This window comes from Euprymna scolopes, chromosome 30, assembly GCF_053919585.1.
Source record: "Euprymna scolopes isolate OS-2025 chromosome 30, ASM5391958v1, whole genome shotgun sequence".
NCBI classification, from domain to species: domain Eukaryota; kingdom Metazoa; phylum Mollusca; class Cephalopoda; order Sepiida; family Sepiolidae; genus Euprymna; species Euprymna scolopes.
Window position 1 is genome coordinate 39,079,916 of NC_136511.1, and position 17,991 is coordinate 39,097,906.

At 32.5% G+C, this 17,991-nt stretch overlaps 1 protein-coding gene across 8 annotated transcripts in view; it reads left to right on the top strand.

Annotated features, from left to right (window-relative positions):
- Positions 1 to 17,991, top strand: part of LOC145254754 (uncharacterized) — a 203,857-nt gene that overhangs the window by 69,333 nt on the left and 116,533 nt on the right. For all 8 annotated transcript variants that reach the window (XM_080113497.1, XM_080113500.1, XM_080113498.1 and 5 more), the window contains 3 exons: positions 1,659 to 1,731; positions 4,864 to 5,063; positions 14,834 to 15,111. In XM_080113497.1, the coding sequence (XP_079969623.1) occupies positions 1,659 to 1,731; positions 4,864 to 5,063; positions 14,834 to 15,111 (551 nt within the window). The remainder of the gene's footprint in view (positions 1 to 1,658; positions 1,732 to 4,863; positions 5,064 to 14,833; positions 15,112 to 17,991) is intronic.

A 17,991-nucleotide genomic window follows, 5' to 3' on the forward strand; every position in this document is an offset into this window, starting at 1 on the left:
ATCGTGTCGGGACAGAAAAAAAAACATGTGAAATTGCTCCAGAAAAGGTTTAATATTTATGAAGCAATTCTGGTTTCTGATTGGTTGGTAGCAGAACATGAATTAATTTAATTCGTCAGTTCCTAGCAGCATCGTTTATAAATAGAATCATCCGACTGTGTGGGATCATACCCCATTACCAGTCCAAAATATTGCAACATATATCTAAAAATCTATCTTACTCAACATCCATCTTGGCTTTTTAGAATTGAAAGAATGGATGAGTATGTCGGTTAGTATAGAACAGTTTAGGAACTGTTCAATTTGAAAAAAAAAAAATGCACATGAAGAAGTGAAGATTACGTTGGCTGAAGAGAGTAAAAAAAAAAAAAAGTTGCTTTTGGGTTTACTTTTGGCAGTCTCATAACTCTCACTTCCCTTATTTTGTCTTTTAGTCCTCACATTCTAGGAGCTATGTTTCAGACAAAGAGCAAAGAATTGCTGTTTTCTAGGTCAGAATCTATTCCATCTAACACTAATTGTTGACAAGTTTTTGATCTTGAAGTAGTATTTTTTACTTTAGCTTCTTACATCAAGTGGCTTCATGTCTTGTCTAGATCGATTTCCATTTAAAAATAAATGTGAAAATTGCAATGAAAACGAAATAGATAATTATGAATCCTCATTTAAATTGTTTCAAAAAATTCAATAAATGTTTTGAAACTGGTTAAAGTCGCCACTATTTTAATAAATTTGTTAAAAATGATCAAAGTCATCACTATGAATGAATCAAGTAGAGTTGAGACAGATGTCTGGAGGCAAATACAATTTTTGATAAAAATAGAAACTTATCTGCAAACAAAATACCCTAATCAAAATACATTTAAACCCTAACCGAAACATGTCCTAATTCTAACCGAAACACAAACCTAACTCTAACTGAAATACAAACCTAACCCTAACTGAAATACAAACCTAAGCCTATCACCTAACCATAACCTATATAAGGTATGGTTGAAAAGGAGTAGGCAAAACAGTTATCAAGACTAAATATTTTATTCATTAAACTTACAATCAGTGTTTTTTTTTTTTTAATTTGTATTTTTTTTTTTTAATTTCTAAAACTTTTTAACAATTTTTCATCAACTTTTCATTATTTTCATTATAAAAAACAATGATAATACTTTCATTGAAAATTTTTTCCATTGTCCCCCCCCTCAATCCACCAAGCTTTTGTTTGGCAGGTTCTGCAACCTGCTTAGAATATGCCAATGATAGTTCAGTCCCTATTCTGTATAAGTATCAGTTGTTTATATTTAAGATATAAGGTAGAACTAGTCAAGCTGATCATATGTAAGCCTTTACTAGCTTTTATCATATTTAGGACTGTTTGACCAGTTGTTTATGGCAAATATTGGGTCATGTTTTATTTAAGAAAAATTATTTTCAATGGATTTAATTAATTACACATTTAATCCTCTCAGTATCTTTCTTTTGCTTGGTGGTATTAGGTAAAATCAAATATTAATGCCTGTTAGGTCTAAATTCTAAAATTTGACAAGGGAAAATTAAAATGCTAACTAAATTTGTGAACAACACTATTTTTGCTTTAAACATATTCAAAATTTCTTGCATATTTTTATCATATTTGTTTTTTCTTTTTCTTTTTTTTTCTCCAGGATTCAGTGTTTTATCCAAATGATACTGATAAAACTGAAGATTTCCAAACTGCTAATGATCAGAATACCTCTGGTAAGTTTTTACAATCCTTTCGTTATGTTCTTTCCTCCAAGAAAAATATCACTTGTAATGGAAGGATTTTGTAGTTTGCTTAAAGCATTGTTTAGTACGGCACAATCACGTTGACACACTGGTTCTCACCAGATCACTGAAGTTAAGCAACATTGAGCCTGGCCAGTACCATATAGGTGACCATTTGGAAAGTCTAGGCGCTGTATGTACCTTCTGCTAATAATTTCCTCTAAGAAAAATATCACTTGTAATAGGATTTTGTAGTTTGCTTAAAGCATTGTGTGAAATGTAAAAAGGTTGTGTTTGAGGGCTATAACAATGCGGTTATGGAAACAGTCTATGTAGTAAAATAAATAATGATGACAGGATTGTGGCAGTCAAAGAAGATCATTGTTTCCCAAGAACATCCAGCAGTTTCCAAGTTGCATATTCGTCTTTGGGATAATGGAAATAAAATCTGGTTGAAAGAATAGCATTTTGCTGATAGATGCACTAAATGAAATACATTTGTTTGCTAAATAAACAATACCTAGCTGAAAATCACATCCCCTGGTTAGATTTAATGCATAGGCAAAAACCAGGATGTGTAACAGTTGGGGATGTGTGAATGTTTAAAATTCTTATATCAATTGGCTTGGACTGACATAGACAAAAATTTACTAGCTAGTGAGTTTGAGAGATCAACTTTTGACAATAATGTCTGTTTCTCTCTTTTTCTTAGTAAAATATGTTATATAATATATATATATATAAAAGTGAGAATGTGTATATGAGGTTACTTCTCAACCTATATACCCTGGTTGTTAAATCAACCTAAAGTCATACTAGACTTGACAATATATCCTTAATCCAATACTCACCCTGCAGACTATAGAGAAAAACTAAGCAACATTCTGGATACTTACCCAAATTGGACACACATTTACACTGATGGTTCCAAAGATCAAAACAAGGTGGGATGTGCTGCTATTTCAGAAAACACTATTCAGCAGAAAAGGTTACCAAATAACTCCTCTATCTATAGTGCAGAAATTACAGCCATAAACCTGGCTCTAGATATTATCATCAACCAAAACTCCAAAAAATTTATAATATTTGTAGACTCATTATCAGTATTAGAAGCAATTAAAAAATAAAAATTAAACAATCCCCTACTCATCAAACTGTTACAAAAGATCCATTCTATCCTGCAACACAAAACTTTCTTCTTCTGTTGGATTTCCAGTCACTACGGTTTCCGTAGAAATGATAAAGCTGACATGGTGGCCAAAAATTCCTTAAAGCTACAAATAAACGACATAAAGGTCCCATATAAGGATTACAAACATTCAATAAACATTTTTATCACAAAGAAATGGCAAGAAAATTGGAACAATTGCCAAAACAACAAACTCTTCCAAATTACTCCTATACTTAAAAAGAACCCTCTAGATACCAGAAAATCACGTAAAGAAGAAGTAGTCTTATCACGTATCCGGATAGGACACACATACATAACTCACTCCCATCTACTAAAAAGTGAAGAACCCCCCAAATGTATACCATGTCACAAACCTTACACAGTGAAACACTTTTTACTTGACTGTCATGATCTCACACGAATTCGTCAACACTACTACAAGGCTACAAGTTTAAAAGAACTCTTTGATAAAGAAAATCCTAAAACCATTCTAAATTTCTTAAAACAGGCAAATCTTTACCATAAAATATAAAAACCATCAAATAACAAACTACACCAAAACATTGGTCGAATATACCCAGCGAAAATTGATTCTGAAAATATCAAAAATTTAAATCTTGTATACAGCATTAAATGACCCAAAGAAGGTTGATATGCTGGTTAAACAAACAAACAAACAAACAAACAAACAAACAAACTCAACCTATATACTCAACAAATGTTTGATCTACGGACTTGAAATTTGGTGTATAGGGTATTCAGACATGTGGAAGACTTTTTAATCGGTTTTCATTCGAAAAAAGGGTTGCTAAGGGCTCAAAATTTAAAAATTGGTACTTGAGAGTCGTTGCATTTTTATCTGTCAATTATTTCACAAGGTTTGAAAACATTTTTTTAAAAATCGTGGCAAGGTGGCCTAATGGTTATTGTACTTGACTCACTGACTTTAGGTTTTGGTTTTGATCTCAGACTGAGGATTTTTTTGTACTTAGAAGAAAGGAATTGTTTAGAAAAAAACCCCAATACTCTCGTGCACATGTCTCAATTTCTTTCCATTTTTTTTATTTTATGTTTTTTAATACTTTGTTTATGTTTTTTAATACTTTGTTTATGTTTTTTAATACTTTGTTTATGTTTTTTAATACTTTGTTTATGTTTTTTAATACTGGGCAATGTCAGGTACAACTTCAAGTTTTATATAAAAATATGTTATAGGATCTCTTCGCTGCAACCTCTTTCTCACAGAAGAAATGTTTTGAGCCTGTCTCTGCTTTATTGTTATTTTCATGGCAAGTGCTTGTTTGTGCTCCAATCCATGGTCCTCCCCTGGCCTGACTTTCATGAAAAACACTCGTCTTACTGAAACTACTATCAATAATTTCTCTCACTCTTTATCTGTGCCTAAACCAAAACGTAGATTCCATGAACAAAGTTTCTTTCTTAGAACTGCACACCTGTGGAACTTTGTTGTGTTTTCTTGCTTTCCAGCTGACTACAATGTGGTCGTCTTCAAGTCCAACGTAAACAAGTTCTTGATAAGCCGTCCCCTTAAGTAATACAATTTACCAAATTTCCACTACTAACAATTATGCTATTGCTCCATTGACTACTGTACACTCATTAATTAATCCTCAGGTGGCCTTCAGGCCTTTATAAGTGGTGACTCTGTAAAATACAAAAAAAATAATAATAATAATGTTACGTTATTAAAAATGTGTAACAAAACAAAAGAACAATATGGAGAAAAAAAATAGAATAATTTGTGATTGGTCTAAAACTTTTGTTTATTTGAAGCCGCCATAAAAAAAAAAGAAATAAAAGAACTGCTAGAAAGCAATCGTTCGTTTTGGAAATTAGAAGACCATTGTCAACTCCCCTCCCCCTTGGATGTTAAACTAAATATGATGATTGTGAACATTGTTGTTTGATATTTTCATCTTTATTTTATGCAGACCTTAAAGCATCGGAAATGAATGAAAGTGAATTTTGTCCTCCGATTCCACCAAAATTGTCAACTTCACAGAGAGAATCTGTTGCAGATGAGGATCAATTTGATGTGGCCCGTGTCACTGAGACTGAGGTTGATGAGAGTGATTGGGATTCACCTGCTCCTTCTGTTCAACCCACGCCCAGGAACGAAGAAGAAGATGAGGTAGATGTCCTATCCTATACCAACTTGCATGCACGTATATCACATCTATTCTTATACTTAAGCTGAGTTCACCAACTTTTGTTTCTTATATACTTTAGTGACACAAATGTTCAAATATGCTTTAGTTTTGGGATTGAGTTAGGTTTGAAAAAAAAATCTTTTTTTTACTTCTTTTAGTTAGCCATAATTTATAATTAACTGAACAAGTCATCCACCTTCCTTTCTTAACTATCTATGTATTTCTCTCACTGCACTTCTGACTCTATGTTGATTCAACCACTTTCTGGTGTTTTTTAATGTCTCAGTGAGCATTTAGAAAACGTGACCTTTTTTTTTTTTCAGCTAATATAAATATTATGTAAACGTGTCGGAATGAAATATCGATTTGTCAAAGGTATTGACCAACACGGAAGATCTGACAATATTTACTTCATATATTATAATCAGATGGATATGGAGTTGCAAATGTATTTCATCAGAAAGTTGGTATTAGTGAAATAACAGATTACTACATCTTGCATCGACTCCAAAATGTGCCTGAATATCCTGAGTAATAAGGATGATGGTAGACTTGAAGATGTGGCTCGGGTGAGTAAGAAGTGATCTAACTGCATGCAACCTTTGGACTTGATGGCATGAAGCGCAGACATCTGATGCTGCCTGGTATTGCCCAGTTTGTAGTCAGAACATTTGCAACCAAATCGCTGGAAAAATGGTGGGATCCTTCTACCGCTCCAGAAGATATCTCACTACTGATGCAATTCTCTATCTATATAAAAGCCAAGTACATCCAAGGATGGAGTACTGCTGTCACATCTGGGCAGGAGCTGCTAAAAACAGCCTATCCTGCCTCGACAGAGTGCAAAATAGACTTTTTGGCTTAGTGGGGGATGCCCTTTTCTCTTCCCTGCACCCTCTCTTCCACAGAAGAGACATTGCGAGCCTGTCTTTGTTTTATCGTGCTTGTCTGAGCTCCGATCCCTGGTCCCCCCATCCTTGCCAATCTTTCACAATAAACACCCGTCTAGCTGAAACCACTGTCAAAAATTTTCCCCACTCTTTAATTGTGCCAAAATCAAAACGTAGATTCCATGAACAAAGCTTCTTTCTTAGAAGTGCACGACTGTGAAACTCTTTTCCGTTTGCCTGTTTCTCACCTGACTACCACTTGAATGTCTTCAAGTCCAACATAAACAAATTCCTGATGAACCGCCCCCTTAAGTAAGATACTTTATCAAATCTTCAATACTAACGATTACTACGATACTATCCCATTGATTACTGTACACGCAATAACCCTTATCCCCGAGTGGCTTCTGGGCCTTGATAAGTGGTTACTTCCATGTAAAAAAAAACAATGCTTATGGTGTGGATGAAGACACTATGCAAATTAGATGATGAAAACAAGAACATAAGTTGGCAAGAGACTGAATATTTTCACATGACGATGTTAGGATGTGGGTCAAAGTTTTATTTCTCCATGTTGTATGAAATATCGTTGTATAGTTGGGTACACAAGAGAAATTATCTGTGATTTATCTATTTTTATATCTATCTATCTATCTATCTATCTATATAAATGTTTGGATGGACAAAATTTATGAATAGATTTAAATAATATGTGCGGAAATTTCTCGAGGGCTCTTTCGGCTATCATCTCTTCAAGAAAAAAATCGATAGCATACAAAATAATATTATTGGCGAAATTAAAGAGCACTACGGGGGAATTTTTATGTGCCAAAATTTAAAAAAAAAAACAATTAAAAGAAAAATTTAATCTGTAAGTACGGCGTTTAAAAGCGATTAAAACTGGGCAGGAGGGGGAGAAAAGGAGTCAAAGTTCCCCAAAGAGAAATAATGCTTTTGTTGTCTCTTTTTGCCAGCATAAAGAAGGTTTTCAAACCCCAATAGAGACAGACTCCAAAATCTTTAAATGGTTTTTTGGAATCTGCTCTGTGTAACACCTCAAACCACTCTATTCTATATTTGTCGGCATAATATGGATTGTCAACCAAATGCTGACCAATAGCAGAGTCCAAGGCCGCAGAAAGAGGGAGACTACCAGATTCTACCCTCCCCTGTCTGATTTTAGATGGAACGTGTTGGTTTATACAAGTTAGCAAATGCAAAGATGTTCGCCCGACAAATTCCCCCGTAGCGCTCTTTAATTTCGCCAATAATATATCTATCTATCTCTCTAACTGGTGAAGTGAGCAAGAGATGAGATGTGAAGCTATGTTTTCATATATTATTAAAAACATGTCAATATCACATCAAACTTGGTGACCGATCGAGTTGCACCGGAAGAGTATCTGATTAATTGACCGGAAGTACATGTCTGTTGTCACGTGTTCTGGTTAGCTGAGAAAATAGATGAGTTGAAAAGAGAATGTCAAACAGAGCAGACAATTTAACAGGTCATTTTCCCCTCTCATCGAGGAGGAAGCCAACGTGTTTCAGAATGGAGACTAGAATTAACCACTCAAGCAAAGATATTCACTTCCCATCCTTCTGTGATCGACACCTGAGAAGTAATAAAAAACTATATAAAATAAACCATCGTCTTGGAGTTGAAATGCATTCATCCACAAGTTCCATCTTCCATCCAAGAACAGATGAAATTCCCAGGTGGACCAAAAGACCAACAACGCAGTTGAAAAGTTGATGAGGTATGTCGAAATACATGTGTGTGTTTGTTATATCTGACACACATGCATGAACACATTTAGACGATCACGGAACATAAGCTGCAACACGTAACTTAGGGTTCAGATAGCGAAGAAGACGCAGTATAGAGACTAGTAATATGAAACACAATAACACGGCGTATATATGAACACCACCCCACAACGTAATAATATTTCCAAAGTTATACCATGGAAATGTGGATAGGTATCCATTTCTCTCCCACAATGAGAAGTGTGACACACAGATCGGAAATGGGATTGAAGAGTCAGTGCCTCCAAGAAGGACACTCTGATTTGCAGAACTTGCCTGGATAGCCCTGTAGGGGTACCTTAGGCAATCAGAAATAAACTAACTGTTTCTCAAAGATAAAAGGCAAAATTTGTAAGGCTTGACCTCCTAGAATTACACAGGATCAGCATCATAACACAATCAACAGGGAAAAAGTAATTTCAGAAACGACCTAGACTTTGTTGAATTTTGTGCTGAGGGAACAAATTCTAAATACCAATAACATGAAAACTATCTGAAATGTTGCATTGTGGTTACTGTTATGAAAGAGTATCGGATCCGTACATCAAATTTGGAGAAAACATCGGAAGTACAAATTCCTTCAAACATTAACCATGATCCAACTTTACAGTGTTAATGGTCAAGGTCATTTAAGATGCGAGACTTCATTGGCTATAATATGGACCAATTTGTCTCTGATGAACAGAACTCATTAAAAGTATGACTTTCAGTTAATTACAAATTATGGCTCATAAGAATTATGATTTTTGTTTCAAATATAACTCAATCCTATAACTAAGGTATATATGATTAAAGTATATATGAAAAAAAAAACCCTTTAGAAAACAAACTTTGATTTACTTAGTTTTAGTATAATAATAGATGTTCACTTGTAGGTATTGTAGTAACTGCAATGATTCGAGCCAAGAGTAGGATAGTCAAATACGGGTAATTCATAAAGATTACGGCCATGAAAGAACGTGAAAAAAAAATCTGTTTAGGCATTAAAAGTATTTTTATGTTGCTGTTTTTGGTTAACTATTATTAATTTAGTATTATTATTATTATTATTATTATTATTATTATAATAAATTAATAATAGTTAACCAAAAACATAATAATCATTTCTAGTTAAAATTCAAGGTTCTTTAGATAAATATGGCAGCAGTTCAAATTTGGTATCCATTTTGTTTTGTTTTGGTTTCTTTCACATAAAATTGACATTTTTCAAGCGTGCTTTTCTTAATTTTAGATGCATAATATTAACTAGATTTTTAATGGAAATTATTCCTCATTTACAATAAAAATAATAGCAAAAAGCTATTTTCAATACCTAAACAGATTTTTTCCATGATTGCGATCTTTATAAATTGTCCAATTTGTTCTCGTTCTTGCCTTTTGTTTGAGAATGTATTAAGCATGTACACATCGCATGATTTGTTTGTGCCTTAAATTTAATCGATCAATGTTTATTTGTTTTTTTATTTGATTTTCAGGTATTGCTTATATACTATATATACTAGTTTACTTTGCCCCCCCCCCATTGCTTCACAGAGTTCACTGTTTGAAATATTAATTTAAAATAATACACACTTCGTTCAAAACTTTATCAACACAGAAACAAAATGTATTCATATTGTATTTTGATGATTTTGATACAAATTTATTTATCGTTTAAACGTTTATATGCTTATAAATGTTTATAAATTATAAATGCTTATATGCTTATAAATGTTTATATGTTTATAAATGTTTAGAAATTATAAATGTTTACATGCTTATAAATGTTTATATATTTATAAATTATAAATGTTTACATGCTTATAAATGTTTATATGTTTATAAATGTTTACATGCTTATAAATGTTTATGTTTATGAATGTTTATAAATTATAAATGTTTACATGCTTATAAATGTTTATAAATGTTTATATGCTTATAAATGTTTATATAAACCTTTATAAATTATAAATGTTTACATGCTTATAAATGTTTATATAAACCTTTATAAATTATAAATGTTTATAAATGCTATGGGGGGGAATAAATCTGGCAAAACATTGAGATAATAAGTAGAAAAATTGCAAAACAAATAAGATGATCCTCATTTGTGTTGATGATATACTGTCTTTATTTATGAAACGATCAAAATAAGGTAAAATGTAACATATTAAAAAAATATAAGAAAATAAGAAAAATATATGGAAAGATATGGATAGAGTAAGAGAGAAATGGGAAAGGGAGACAAGGATTGGTAATGAATCGAAATACATTTTCGGAATTTTTCATGACAAGTGCAATGGCATAAAACGAAAGTCTGTGTCAGTTTGTTCATTTTCCCATGCTACAAACATACACACACACACACACACACACACACACACACACACACACACATATATTTATAGCGATGTCTTGTCAGACGAGTGCCACTCCTCTAGTCACTGAGCGTCCATGTGCCCAAAGATGACTTTTTCAGTCCTGCCAGCGACTTGCGCACCCTCAAGCAGATATGCAACACACTTGTTGTGTTGGTCTGCTCATCTTAATTTGAAAGGAGTCAGAGTTAAACTCAGTGTATACTGTCCTTTAAAATAAAAAAAAAATATGCTCTTACCTACATAATTGAGCACTCTGGTCATTTCACCTATACCGAAAATACGTGTATGAAAGAGAGGAGGGGATAAATTGGAATAAATTCAACAAAATCTTAAGAAAATAAGTGTTAAAAGTGATTAACTTCACGTGTACAAATAAGATTAAACTCATTCATGTTTTTTTTCAATATTTTGAATGTATTTTTACAAATATATAAAAAAAATAATAATTCATCTCTATATAAATAAAATGAACTCATTTTTCCCCGTCTGATTTTGACCTTAATAGGATTAAAAATCAAGATATTTCATGCAAATATAATATGCACAAACGGCAGAACAATATCTGAGGTGTGTTATAGGCTTATTATTTCTCAAATTCCTCGATAATCTTAGATTTCTATACTTTTTCTGTTTTTTTTTCAATATTTTGAATGTATTTTTACAAATATATAAAAAAAATAATAATTCATAGAATAATAATATAATAATAATATAATAGAATAGAATGATGACATAATAATAATATAATATAATAATATAATAATAGTACACTTTTCCTTGTCTACCATCAAAGATCTGTTTTCTTGCAGTTGTGTGAATATTTAGTTTGAAATATACAATAATTTGTATTATGTATTTATGATTTTTCAAAGTAAGTTTAAATGTGATTTCGAAATTTGTATTATTTAGATTCTTTAGACTATTGTTCTCATCTTCAGTGCCATTTTCATAACATTTCGGTCAATTGTAACCTCTGATCTTCTTTAGATGTATCTTGTTGGACTCTGGAATCTTTCTGTTAAATTTGGGAATCTGCACAGAATTTTGAATGGAATCTTTTATTTTATCCACAGCGGTAGCATGTTTTAAGTTCCATCAGCCATGACCGAATAAATGTCCTAATTAATTCGCTATTGTATTTTTAAGAATCTTCAACCTCCAGAAAAGTGTAACTCGTAGCTGAATTTTACCAAGTACTTTATCCACTTAAACATAGATCCTTGCGGACAGTTAAAGTATGAAATTTATGAGCCTTATTTTTGTTTTTATATATCTACAACCTTACTATTTATCATTATATAGCTCTCTCTCTCTCTCTCTCTCTCTCTATATATATATATATATATATATATATATATATATATATACATATATATATATACACACACATATACACTCTTCAGAATAAAATTATCTAACAATCAACTGGTATGAAAACCTGTGATTATAAATTTTACATGATATTACTGGCAGTAATATTCTATAAGTAACTATCCCACCTAAATAAAAATTGCTCGATATACAAGATAGAGATTTAGTCATTGAATGACTAAAATTTGATATATATGTATACATATATAATATTAGTGTTGGGACGATTAATCGGAATCGGGAATCGGAAGAATCAGAACTATTTGGGGTATCCAAATCAGTATTGGAATCAGAAAAAATTTGTCTATTTTCCAATGCCAAAAACGATTCCTTCAATTATCTTTTTTATTTGATTTAGCTTAAAACAATATTTTCCACTGTTAGTATAAATAATAATAAAATAATAAATATTTATTGATTTTAAACAACCAGTAGAACTAAAATCTATAGATCACCCACCACACACACACACACACACACACACAAGTATGTTTTTATTTTTGAGAAAATATATCCACATTTAAGATTTGTTTTTATTATAATCCAGAAAAAATAACAACTCTATAGTTAAATATTAAGAGATTTATATAAAACTAGCGAGGGGTACCCGGCGTTGCCCGGGTGTTTTTTGGGGTATGTGAAAAAAAAACAGGTGCCCGTGAAAAAAAAACGAAGCCTTCATGACGTGCAGTTGGAAAATAGTAAAGTGTTAAAAAAAACAGGTGCACATTTTTGATTGACGTGACGGCGATAGGTATTCAGCAGTTACGATTTTGTGTGGGACAGTTTTGAATGAGGTGAATAAATCGGTTTGTTTGTTTTTAAAAACCCGCTCCCTGTTTATTAGGAGGAGCGAAATGAAAGCTACAGTCTGATATGACAGAAGTCGACATTGAACAAACGTTACTTAGCTCTCTTGAGACAACTGGCTTTCGGCCTGTTGGATTTATTTGCTTCCCCACTGAGCAAATTAGGCACAAGGCCGTTTTTTAATGTGGAGAGAGAGGGAGGGGGGGGAGGGAAAGGGGGATCCAGCTCCCGAGAGGTGGGAAATGGGAGCTGGATAGTAACTGTGGTCTGTAGGGTGATCCCTACATTGACCAAGTTCAGATATGTGGGGTTACCCCCACATATGGTCTTTGCTAGTCATAGCTGGTCATTGCTTGCAGCATCTGCCGGAACAGATACTACACTTTGATCTTGTCGCCCTGACCCCCGAGGGGTTTTGGGCTGTGATATTTATTTGCTTCCCCACTGAGCAAATTAGGCACAAGGCCGTTTTTTAATGGAGGGGGAGGGGGGAGGGAAAGGGGGTACCAGCTCCCGAGAGGTGAGAAATGGGAGGTGGATTAGAAACTGTTGGTATGAAGGGTTGCCCCTTCAGTGACCAAGTTCAGATATGTGGGGTTACTCCCACATATGGTCTTTGCTAGTCATAGCTGATCTTTGCTAGTCATAGCTTTGCAGTATCTGTCGGAACAGATATTATCTTGTCGCCCGGACCCCCGAGGGGGTTTTGGGCTGTGAGAGGGAGTTTTGGGCTGTGATTAGAGTCGAGTTTCGCTTTTTTTTATACTGAAAACCGAATGTAACGCGTGCCGATGCAGGAAATGTCGAATAATTAACGTTTGAAAGTCAATAAAATTAAATAGACAGGCGAGCTCCGTGGATAACTCTGAGATATTGTAATAACAATTTATAGATGATATAAAAAGTTTTAAGAAGTTGTGAACCGAGCAAGCGCTTCTTTGAAAGAAGCTTTTTGTGGACATCGAGGAAAAGCGTACATACATACACACATACATTTTCGCTTTTATATATATAGATTAGAATCAGTAATTGTATCAGAATCAGGAAAAATATTGGAATCATCCCATCACTATATATATATATATATATATATATATATATATATATATATAAATAAATTTAGTAATTAAAATTTTATTACGTGAAATGGTTAAATTTCAAATCTAGAATTCTTATTATATTCAAAACAAAGAATACATTTCAATAAGTATATCTCCTTAACCTATAGGTTTTCGATGTCTACCCATCTCCTCAGAGGAGAAAATATTAGCAACTATTATAATGGTCTATACCTAATAAGCTAAAAACAATAAACAGAAAATCATAATTAAAAGTTTTTAAAGTTTTTAAATCATAATAATAAAATAATAAAACCAATAATCACTGGATTTCCATACCAGTAGATCTGTTGCATTACTTTATTTTGACAATAACAAAGACTTTCGCAGGCGAGGACTACTATTGAGCATAACCAGTTATACAGTCCTTTTGAAATTTTCATCTCTATTTTTCTCGTTATCTACTGAATATTTTTAATGAAACCTATATGAAATATGTTCCTTATTAAATTGTAGGATTTTCTATTTTGAAAGAAGTTTAAAAAATTGAATGTAAAAAGTTATTTTAAAGTTTTTGTTAAAAAAATTCAGATTTTCTCATTATTCAGAGATGTATGACAAAGAGGGAGTTGCAAAAAATGAGTTGTGGTGTGAGGAGAAATACAAACTGAAGCAGAATATTCAGACCTGTAATAATACAAAGAGGGAGTTGCAAAAATGAGTTGTGGTGTGAGGAGAATTACAAACTGAAACAGAGAGAATATTCAGACCTGTAATAATACAAAGAGGGGGTTGCAAAAACGAGTTGTGGTGTGAGGAGAAATACAAACTGCAATAGGGAGTAGGAGAGTTTTTATAAAAACATGCAAAACCACATTCATTTTTTTTAAATCCAAATTAAATAAAATATAATCTTAAAAAGATATAAGTTAGAAAAGCATTTCATCCAAGGCATGAAAATTGTTAAACAAAATGTTTTTACTATAGGCTTTCAAAATAAAGGTACAAGATTCAATTTGAAATTTATTTATCTTCAAAGTGCACTTTTATACATTTTACAAAGTAAGGTATTAAATTTTTATACCTTACTTTGTAAAATTTATAAAAGTGCACTTTGAAGATAAATAAATTTCAAATTGAATCTTGTACCTTTATTTTGAAAGCCTATAGTAAAAACATTTGTTTAACAATTTTCATGCCTTGGATGAAATGCTTTTCTAACTTATATATATATACATATATATATATATTATTGATTATATATATTATTTATAATTAATGGTTCTCATATTGTGTTAAATTTTATATTAGGTCTGCTTAGTAAGTGATTGGCATACAGCATATGCGTTGCTTCTTTGAGTCGTCATAATGTCCACCATTCTTTTTTATCTATGATTTTGTCTCGTTAGAAATTATTCTCAAGGTAATATGATATGATACTATTATTATGTAGTACTTCCAGCGTACTTCCTCGCTACGACGAATGAATATGGCTGCCAGCAAAATCATGACTTTATCAAATGAATCTCCAGAATGCATCGATATGTACATAGGCGAGTATAAGAGCGCCTATGAAGAAGCCGTTAATTTGGGCGTAGTTGATGATATTGCTTCCGATAACATGGCCAAGAGTCAAATCATGCAAGAACTAGACAAACTCTTGGAGGCAAATGCTGCTGTGACTGACCATAATGAACCCGGTGCCAAAGACAAACTTTTAGAGGCTGCAAGGTGAGTTTTACGATTTTGTTTGCACCTTTTTTTTTCTTCGTATTAGTTGAATCTTTCGATCAGTTCACTTTAAGAAACATGACAACGAATTAAATGTCAATAATAGGTCTGTGTTTAGTAGTTTAGTAAATTCTTGAACTACTGAACTTATTAATATAAATTATGAAATATGTATTCTAGGTAACAGGGTGAGTAATTTATGTACTTTTTTTTTCTTTTTAACTTTGGTGGGGGGGGGTCACTGAACAGTACCATATACTCCAAAAAAGGAAAAAAAATTGTGCAATTTCATTATAATATCAGAATTTGGAAAATGAAAAGATCAACTTGAACAAAAGTATCTATTGACTTTTTGTGTCAATTTCAACGGGTATTCTATTATTTGGATTATTCAGGCTATATTTGTTCCACAGACAAAACAAAAAAAATGCAAAGAAAACGGTAAAGTAATCATGATTTCAGATGATGCATAAAAATGTAATTGGAAAATTATTTTTAGATGATTTTCATGCATTTTTTTTTCCTTTCTATTATATTTAATAGAATGTAATTAAGCTTAGCCATTCATTTATGATTATCTTATACAGGCATAGGAGTTCTCTGTTCTTTTAGCAGAATTTAGAGAAAGTGGACTTGTTCTAAAATCGTTAGAACCTCCAATGTCTGGGTTCGTTTATTAGTTGAAATCTTTTTTTTTTTAATTCCGAGCAAGTGGATTTCTTCTATAATCATGAGAACCTTTGTTTTTTATTGTCAAACAAGACACAAGGCCACTTAGTTGTGAGGGATTAATATTTGGGAGCAGATTTTCAGGGATAATTTAAGGAGTTGGGTAGCAATATGTCTGTTCACAATACACTTGAACTTCTGCATGTCAGTACAGTCAGGTGAGCAAGGGCCCAGGAAGGAACTCCAAAGTGCAACAGTCCAAGGGAAAAAGCTATTTGAGTAGAAAGCTTTACGGCATCTAAGGATTTTTACAGTCTAGAGGTGGAATTTTGCTGTTTGTCAAGTTTGTTGAGGGTATTGTTGTCGAGGGGGTACTAGTAATCGGAGTTTGTCAGAGCACTTGTCATTGAAATACTTATAAATAGGTGCTATGACAAGAGAATATTCTTTTCATTATTTTTGACTCTCGAGTATATATCAGTTAATATCTTATGTTTTTATATAGAGTGATGTGGTTCTCGATTGATTAACTGTTTCGGATATATACCCGAGAGTCAAAAGAATGATAAGAATATTCTCTTGTCATAGCCCTAATTATAAAACAGGCACAAGGATGCCACATTTTGGCGATGGAATGGTTGGAGTTTAGTTGATAGTTCCGGACCTATTAGGTTGGCAACTCTTTTTTTTTTTTTTAACCGTATCTAAGAGCGAGAGACTAGTGGCAGATGCACTAGCCCAGATATGTTAACAATACTTCATACATAAGTGAACCAGCTTTAATGTATATGTTTAGTTTTGGAGTGAAATCTGGGTTTTTTTTTTTTAATATTACAAAAAACGGATTTCAGTTTCTGTCCAGAATGTGTTGTTGTAAAGGGTATGAAAAAATTCAAAGTTACTTTTGAGTTCATCCTCCATTTTCTACTAAATTCTTTTCCAGCATTCTGATCTTTTTAGGCAAATCCATTTGCACATAATTTGTTATTTCATTTAAAGCACAAATAAGCAAAACTTATTCATTTTTCTTTTTGGATGTAACAAATTATCAATGGCTCATTTTTATGTCAAAACTAGCCGTACCTAACCGGCATAACCCGGGATTTGTAACGTGGTTGTTACATTTTAATTCAGACCCAACGCTGTGTATAAAAGTCTTACAAAAAAACAACAAATAAGAAATTCAACACAATTTTTTTTTTTCTGTTGAAAGAAAAGGTATTTATTACCGGTCGTTTCAACACCAAGCCGCTGACATGTATTTTCCAAACCAACAGAGTATGATCGCATACTCTCAAAGTCAATTAATAATTTTTTAGTCTGCAGCTATAACCAGCTGTTATGTGTGTAATTCGTTTAACAATTTTCCTTTACTGACGATCCTGCTATGGCTTGGTCATTTGCATTACAAATTCATTAATGTTATTTTAGTTTAAATTTCTAAATTAAAACCAAAAAATAATTTGTAAATCACAAAGAGATGGAAAAAAGAGAGACTCGAACTAGGAATTATCTCCCTTAGATTTTAAGCTTTTTTATGTCATTATTTAAAATTGTCTCCATCGTAATACTCTTCCTTGTCAGAATAATTATTTTGGGAAAGAGACGGAAGTGAATTAGATTATTTTAGTGTAAAGAACATACTGCAAGAATAAATAGAAATCACTCGTCAAAATTATATACCGATTTGTTATGTATTTTTTTTTACTAACGAGTCATTGCTTATCAAGGTCTAAAGACCACTTGAGGACAAGGATTAATGATTTGTGTTAGTTGAATGCGACAAACACTTTGAGGATTGCAAATCATAGTTAAATTTGATTACTTGATATGATGGCTTCACAAGAATTTGGTAACATTGAACTTGAAAATGACCATGATATAGTCAACTGGAAAATGGTGCACAGTTCTTGGAAAGAAATTCTGCTCATGAAAATTCTGTCTTGTTCTGAGTACACAGAAAGAAAGAAAAATTTTTTACAGTGGTTGTAGGAAGACGAGTTTTGATGTGAATGTTTTACAAGCACCTAGCATGAAAATAACGATAGAGTAGAGAAAGACTAACAGCATCTCTTCTGTGAGAAATAACTCTACAGGAAAGAGAAAAGAACATCCTCCTCTACTATTTAGTTGGGAGTCATCACTTATCAAAGCCCGACGGCCACTCAAGGATAAGGGTTAATGAATGTAAAGTTGTAGTTTAGTAATCAT